The sequence below is a fragment of the Austrofundulus limnaeus genome, unplaced genomic scaffold (genome assembly GCF_001266775.1).
Source record: "Austrofundulus limnaeus strain Quisiro unplaced genomic scaffold, Austrofundulus_limnaeus-1.0 Scaffold96, whole genome shotgun sequence".
Classification (NCBI taxonomy): domain Eukaryota; kingdom Metazoa; phylum Chordata; class Actinopteri; order Cyprinodontiformes; family Rivulidae; genus Austrofundulus; species Austrofundulus limnaeus.
This window is the reverse complement of record NW_013952498.1, coordinates 590,150-597,994: the sequence shown is the minus strand read 5'-3', so window position 1 is coordinate 597,994 and position 7,845 is coordinate 590,150. Positions and strand designations below refer to the sequence as shown.

Genomic DNA, 7,845 nt, shown 5'->3' with positions numbered 1-7,845 from the left:
TGAAAATTTCCTCTGTCTCTTTAAGAACCTCCTACCATTTCTGACACTCCCACTTCAACACGTCTTCACAACAATGCTTCAGGGGAGGGGTGCTCTGAGGGGTGGGAGCTCGGCTGCAGACTGAGCTTCAGGGAGGAGCTTTGTACAAAGAGGTGGTGCTTTGTACCAGGAAGTGTTTAGGTAGCTCCACATGACTACAGGAGATTCAAGGATTTCTCAAACATGCATTAACGAGTCAAAGCAACACTGGAGATGTTTTTGATGAGGGAATGACTATAACATGAAAGCTAAAAAAAAGGCAAATTTGCATAATACTGCCCTTATAACAGTTTTTCTTCACATAGTACTTAAGTATTCTAGGTGATGTATTTTGTCTTTTGGTAAATAGACTGAACTTATACAGTGCTTTATCAAGTCCCTCCGGATCCCAAAGTGCTTTACACTTAGACATTCACCCATTCACTCACACATTCACACTGATGGTTCACACATTAAAAATAAGAACTTCCATTTTGAAATAATTGGTTTTATGCTCTGAAGACAGACGTATGGCCTAAAGAAATATGTTTGATTGTTCTTTTGGCGTTATGTCTCTTTCACACAATCATGATATTTATGTACACACAGCAATAACAATAATAAGAATTTATTCATAATTTTGTATTGTGCTTTGAGTACATACGTGCACACATACAGTGTGCGTACATATACTGTATATTAATGTAATACATACTGTAATTTCATTGTGCTCTGTTCGATGACAACACACACACACACACACACACACACACACACATACACACACACACACACACACATCCCTGTACTTGCATCAAACTGAGGGCATTGTATTGACTTCCATTCATTTTTGTAACTGTATTTTTGCCTGACATTTTCCTTAAAATTAACCATTAGTGGTCTATAGCCAGGGTTGCACATAAATTTTTGGTCTGGTTCTCAGGGGAGAAACTAGGGTTGTTGCTTGGTGCTCACTCATATTTTCCTTCACTCATTTAACACATTTATCTGGAGGGGCGTCAGGTCATCTAACGTCCCCCCGTTCTGTTTTATGACTCCCATCAGCTGCAACGTCTCAGGACATGATGCCAAATCAGTCCAACAAGTTTTTTTATTTATTCTTTTACTCTGCATAAATTTTGTAAACTACCTAAGTGTCCAAGGGGCTGGGTGTATGTCGTATAAACATCACAAACTAAACATTTCATGGTTAAATGTCTTTTAGACTACACATGTCCCTCAGATGGACAACTCCTGTTTGGTCTTCTGCCTTGGTTAAAACAGCTTTCCACACTTCAGACCAAGTAGCAAATATCTGTCTTTTGCACAGAGCAAAATAACTTAAAACATACAAATGTTTTATGTGTTAGACTGATTTATTTTTTAAAACTCTATTTTATTAAAAAATATTATATTCTTTAGATGGTTTCAGCTCATGTTTTTATTTATTCTTCATATTTGATTATTTAATAAATTACATTTATCTCAGAAAAGCTGTATCACAGTATGGTCCTAAATATAAACAAGTTTAGCTAATCAAGAACCTTGTTTTTTATATAAAATTGTGAATGAAATTTGTGGATCTTTATGATAAATTAAAATAACATTTAAAACTCTTTCACCTAGAGAACATGGCAAGTTTTTTTTTATTTTTTTAATATATATAATGTTTTTGACTGGGGTATTAAACAGAGAATCATCTTTGTTTTAATATGGGGCAAACAAATGTTCTGTTAGTTAATGTGGTTTAATTAGAAAAACTCAGTGAATCTCACAAAGACTCTCTCATACAGCAGTCTCTCAGGAGGAGAGTTTAGTCACTCACACAGAGTTGGACAGATCTGTTTGATAACAACATTCTGAACATATATTTAATATAAAGTTAGGTTTTACAGACCAAAGTCTCTGGTAGTTCAGGAGCAAAGTGCAGGAGGAGAGGAGAAGCCAGGCCTGATCGCGTAGCTGCAGCAGCTGGAGTCGAGCAAGTCCGCTGCTTCAACTAAAATTACTCTCACTGAAAGTCCCGCCCTGCTCTGCTCTGATTGGATAAAACGGCTCTGGACGTCGTCTGATTTGTTGAAGGCAGTGTCCGTTTAATCCTTATATCAGGGTCCAGCTGTGGCGCACCGAACGATCCATTCACACCAGTGCCGCTGGATTCTTTTTCATTGGTCGCCTTTGCGACCAAAATGGTTGCACTCTAGAGCCCTGCTAACTGTTATTTTGACAGACAACCAGGTACAATCTTAGGTATGGAAGGGAGCTTTATGACGTCATCTGGTGCACTTTTTCCTTTTTTTGACCTTTTTTTTTAATACAATATAGTCATTTCTGCATTTGTTGAGGAGGTCACCTCCTAATAAATGTACTTACAGAAAATCTAACTGTTCATTTTAAATCAATACTTTTACTTTTAATACTTAAGTACAAAAAATATCAGGCTTTTACTCAAGTAATATTACTAAAGCAGACTTTAACTTTTACCAAAGTAATTTTTTGATAAGATACTTGTACTTTTACTCAAGTATCACTTCGTGGTACTTTATACAACACTGTTCTTCAGTGCGTTAGTTCTTTTGAATTAGGGGACCTAAATATTTGAGTTAGTACTTTAGGGTTAGTGCAACTGATATTTAGATTAGTGCTGCCCACTACTGTTTGTTACTGTTGGGAAAAATGGGAGGAAAAAATAAGCTTTTTTACACAAAGAAAACAGGAAAGCTAAATCACAGTAAAAACATTACAATGTATTTTACTGCCCAAATATCCTGAATCATTTTACAAAAGTAAATGAATCAATAAACAAATAAATCAATAGGCAGAGAGCATTAATGTTAAGTTAATTAAAGTTATGCCCTTGGACACAGGTAAAGGGCTGTGAAATTAACCGAGTTAACTCTGATTCATTTTAGTGCTGCATGGGCATAGATTAAAAATTTTAATTGCGATTAATCACGATTAAAATTTACAACCACTTTACTGTGGCTGAACATGTAGCTTTGTATACTGCAATGCACTCAGTGCATGCCAGGTCATGTTTGTAAATGAGAAGTGGTTCTCAAACAGCTTACCTGGATAAATAAAGGTTAAATAAAATAAATAAATAAACTCCATGTATAACATATTATGTACAGTTTTTTTCCTTTTGTCTACTTATGGTTTATTTTATTTTATTTTATTTAAGTTTTGCTGACAACTGTGACCTTATCTATCTTTCATTCCTCATGTAGAACTCATTTGGAATGAAAATCCTTGAATTCTTGATTTAACCTCATTATTCTGTACAAAATTTAATTGACTCAAACATGTTTGGAGCATTTTAGGTCCTGTTTTATATTCAAAAAATCATGTCTAAGCATCAATTTTGTCTTCTAAATAAAAACATTAAAACGAATTAATAACCCAAGTAATTTATTTTACCAATATGCAATAGAAATGTATATTAAATTTAAGATTAATCACGATTAATTCACAGCTACTTTGGGATTAATCAGATTAAAATAATCATTTGACAGCCCTAGTAGAAACCTAATCGCAGTGGTGATCGATTTGTCGGTGATCCTTTAGTTTTGTCTGAATCCGTTCGCTCTGCGATCAGTGCGCGCGCGTTCACATTACACGGGACAAGAAGCAGACCTATCAACTGAACTTACAGGTCTAGGTCGTGTTAAGAAATTATCTTTAAAACACCAGAGCTCAACAGATCAGTAACTTCAGCGATTTTTGTTGTATTTTTTTTCTCGTCGCTTAGCCCGGCTAGTCTCGTTGTCAAATGAGGTAGTTTCCAACTAGAGGTTCAAATTCAAGCTAGCAAACCCGTAAACCGACGTGGAGCTTGTTTGTGGTTCGAGGACAGTTAACTAAATAAAGCAGACATGCAGGACATACTGGCCAACGTAGACTACATCAAGTTTGACGTGGAGATAGCTGTGGAGCAGCAGCTGGGAGCTCAGCCCCTGCCTTTCCCCGGCATGGACAGTAAGTGATGCTAGGAGCCATTAGCCCCTCCGTCTCTGAGAGCTAGCGGCCATGTTTTGTCTACATTAATGCTGTGACGATGTGCCTCCCTGCAGAGTCCGGGTCAGCTGTGTGCGAGTACTTCACCAGGGGAACTTGTATGAAAGGTAAAAAAAAAAGAAAAAGAAAAAAAAAGATGGTAGTTGGTGTTATATTGCTATCAGTTTATTACATCGAAATTATCATGGCTGTTATTGAAAGATTAGCCTAAGATTGTTGTTGACTTGTGTTTTATTTACTAAAGTGTAAGATTTGCCTGTATTATTAGCACTAACCTTTTGTAAACACTGATGGATATAAATATCAATGCCTACAGTTATTTTCTTAGCAAGTTTGTGTAAATGTTAGTGATGCTTTGCCCTAATCGGTTCAAACAATACGGTCACTGGTCTTTAGAATAATGCCCATCCTCTCTGTAGAGATGAMGATCTAATTTTTATCCCACACCAATATCAAATTTGACAGTGGATTCAAACAGATCATTAAAAACTACAAAAATAACATAAAACTCAAGCCTGATGGAAGTTCTTGGTGTTTGTTTAGGAGTAATCAGTCTCACCAAACCGCAGTATTAAATCATCTCAATGTGCCTTGAAAAGCCTGGAATGAACACCACTTAAAAACCATGTGGACATTTGTTTTGTAAGCAAAGCCCCTCAACCAATGACAGCGTATGAAATGTGTCAAGAGACAAAGACGAGTGTCAAAGCACTTTGCTAACATGCAGAAAAAAAAAAGCACACATCAATGTTTGAAATCACAATCAAATTTTTAAGGCAGGTAAAATAATGTTTTGGAAAAATTTGAATCCTTGTGTGAAGCGTCTTTTTAAAACGCATTGACAGAAATGAAAAACTCAAACAAGTCTGTAGCTTTAGCTTACCTGACGTTGGCACGGTTTGTTGAAATTTGTAGAAATAACGAAACAGGAGAAAATAAGTTAACACTCAGTACAGCGTGGCACCAGTTACAGAGGTTTAGGAAGAAAGTGGCAGCAGCTGCTGACTACATGTCAACATCCCTGCTCTCTGTTGAAGCCAAGGGTTTTATTAGAAAACAAAAGGTTTTCTCCTTTTCTCAGCCCCAGAGTTCAAACTTAGGAGATATAACTACATTATATTAGAGGCATCTAAATAGCARAGTGACTTTCGATAAATGGCCTGAATAGTGTTTTATCAAGTCTAGGGACTCCAAAGTGTTTCGCAGCTCACTGTCATCAGAGAATGCCATTTCTGTAAGGAAGTGCACTTTGTTGATCATAATCTGTTTTTATTCTGTTGATGGCAAGTGTCAAAGTGACTCAGTGTTTTCCAGCAAACATTGACCAGCAAAACACTTTTTGTTTTTATTTTAAAAATTTAATAAATCAGTTTAGTATAGTTCTCATTTCCTGATTTGTGCTGATCAATCTGGTGTTTCGTTGGCGTCACAAGCCAGTGCTGCTCAGCCTGTAACCGTCCTGACGCAGCCGAGCTCTTGTCGGTGTGACAGCACAGAGGGGATGAATAAGAGGAGTATTGTGTATGTCGCAGGTGGGATGTGTCCGTTCCGTCACATCAGTGGAGAGAAGACGGTGGTGTGTAAACACTGGCTCAGAGGACTGTGCAAGAAGGGAGATCAGTGCGAGTTTCTCCACGAATACGACATGACCAAGATGCCCGAGTGCTACTTCTACTCCAAATTTGGTTGGTTGACACCGAGTTCCCAGTGTTTGCATGAAAATCATTAAACCATTGTTTGCATGACTCAGCAGATCTTTCATTTGTGTCGACCCTCAGGTGAGTGTAGCAACAAGGAATGTCCCTTCCTGCACATCGATCCAGATTCTAAGATCAAAGACTGTCCGTGGTACGACCGAGGCTTCTGTAAACACGGTAAGGTGCTGCTCAAAAGTGCGCAGAGAACGTTTTTCTTTTTCATGCCTTTTTTTTGTTGTTGTTTTTTGTTGAATTAAATAAACAGCTTCTTTACTTTTGACTATCATTTGTATAAAATGTATGTGCTTGTTTCAGGTCCTGACTGRAGACACAGACACACAAGAAGAGTCATCTGTGTGAACTACCTGGTGGGTTTCTGTCCAGAAGGAAGATCCTGTAAATTTATGCAGTAAGTAATGTTATATTTAATTTCTACATGAAATAGTTTTTTTCTTCTTGCTTTAATTTTTTTTTGTAATTGTTCGTTTGGAGCAGTGTAAAACAAATTGTGTTTTTGAGTCTTATGGGTTTAACAGTAAGATGCTCTTCCACAGCCCCCGGTTTGAACTGCCTATGGGTACTTCAGAACAGCCTTCTCTGCCACTGCAAGCTCAAAACCAAACAAAGGTACACACACAAAAATACAATCCACACTGGGTATGGGAAGTAATACAGTTATGTGATACACTGAAATTCAGAAAGAGCAAGGATTAAAATAGAGAGATCTGTGACCTCAGTGGGCTTTGCCTGGTTAAATGAAGGTTAATACAATAAAAACTCTGCTGCACAGGTGATCATGACTGGGCGTTAATAAGTAGAAACTGTTTGTGTATGAAGAGTGTTCTTCCTCTAAACTCTTCTGCTGCCTTCCTGCTGTGACGCTGTTATTTTCTTCTGTAGTGACATCTGCTGTTTAAAAAGCGGGCTGAAGGCAGAGTAGCGTATTTCAAATTGTTACTGGCAAATTCATCACTGTGCTGATGGGATAACTCGTTCAGTCTATTGCCAGAGTGCAACCTGTTCATTTTAAAGGCTGGTAAAAATGACTTAAAGTGTTTTGAATGACAGGATGGTTATTAATCATGTTGGCTAAATCAGCCAAATCACTTTACTGCTTTTATTACTCTCACATCTGACACAGAGGCTGAAGACAGGAAGGAAGCAGCTCAAGCTAGAACAAAATGATGTGTAAAGTTGGGCAGTCTAGGTTGATAAAGCTAAAAAACAACTTGAGATTTATGACTGTTGTTCAAATCACTTCTTTCAATGAGAAAATAATTGCTGCTTGATAATACCTTATAATCAGTGGATAATTAGTGTATGAATGCAATAACACACATGGCTGTAAAGTGATTATATAAGTCATAGGAACAGAGTTTCTGTGTGGTCTCAAAGTATGGAATCTACTTCAGTTTTTGCCAACTATGGAAAAAAGAAAACAACATTGGAAAATATGTTTCCAGACTTTCCCTTGTTAGATCTCCTGAAAGCTTAAATCACTTTTTAAAGGGGACCTATTATGCAAAATTCACTCTTTAAAGCTTTTTTTACTCAACTTTGGGTATGTACTTCTTAAAAAAACAGTCCTAGGACCAAAAAAATGCACCCAGGGGCATATTTACTGTAAGTAAATGTATTTCTAATGTATATTAACGACACGTTTTATACTTCCATTATTTTGTGATGTTACAAGCCGTACGACAACCCACTGGAACCTGCGTTCAGCCCCTTACCTAACAACCCCCGGGTGAAGCTCCACCTCCTCAATATAAAAAYCRGTCACGGTTGTTGTTGTGCAATGCGCAGCTCATTTTCACAACAAGCCTCCAATAGGGCAATGGGTTGAGTGTTGGACCAGAGAGTGGGAGACCTGGGTTTGAGACTGGCATGGACACTATTTAATTATTTATTTATTTTCATTCGTTATGAACACATTTTCTCATGTACCTCTATTGTTTAGCTTATTAAAGCCTTGTTAAAGCTTATTTGTTCGAGTTTCTGAGGTATTTTGACCGCTGCTGCCCCCTGCTCTGGGAACAGCATGCAAAGTGAGCACAGAGCAGAGGAGGGAGGAAAAAAAAGAAGAAGCTGCGACCACGACTCTGCCTCTGGG

The 7,845-nt window shown here is 37.5% G+C and overlaps 1 protein-coding gene across 1 annotated transcript in view; it reads left to right on the top strand.

Moving 5' to 3' along the window:
- The first annotated feature begins 3,618 nt into the window (after positions 1 to 3,618).
- Positions 3,619 to 7,845, top strand: part of cpsf4 (cleavage and polyadenylation specific factor 4) — a 12,677-nt gene continuing 8,450 nt past the window's right edge. The window contains exons 1-6 of the mRNA XM_014012877.1: positions 3,619 to 3,996; positions 4,092 to 4,142; positions 5,568 to 5,720; positions 5,814 to 5,909; positions 6,048 to 6,141; positions 6,287 to 6,359. Of these exons, the coding sequence (XP_013868331.1) occupies positions 3,894 to 3,996; positions 4,092 to 4,142; positions 5,568 to 5,720; positions 5,814 to 5,909; positions 6,048 to 6,141; positions 6,287 to 6,359 (570 nt within the window). The 5' untranslated portion in view covers positions 3,619 to 3,893. The remainder of the gene's footprint in view (positions 3,997 to 4,091; positions 4,143 to 5,567; positions 5,721 to 5,813; positions 5,910 to 6,047; positions 6,142 to 6,286; positions 6,360 to 7,845) is intronic.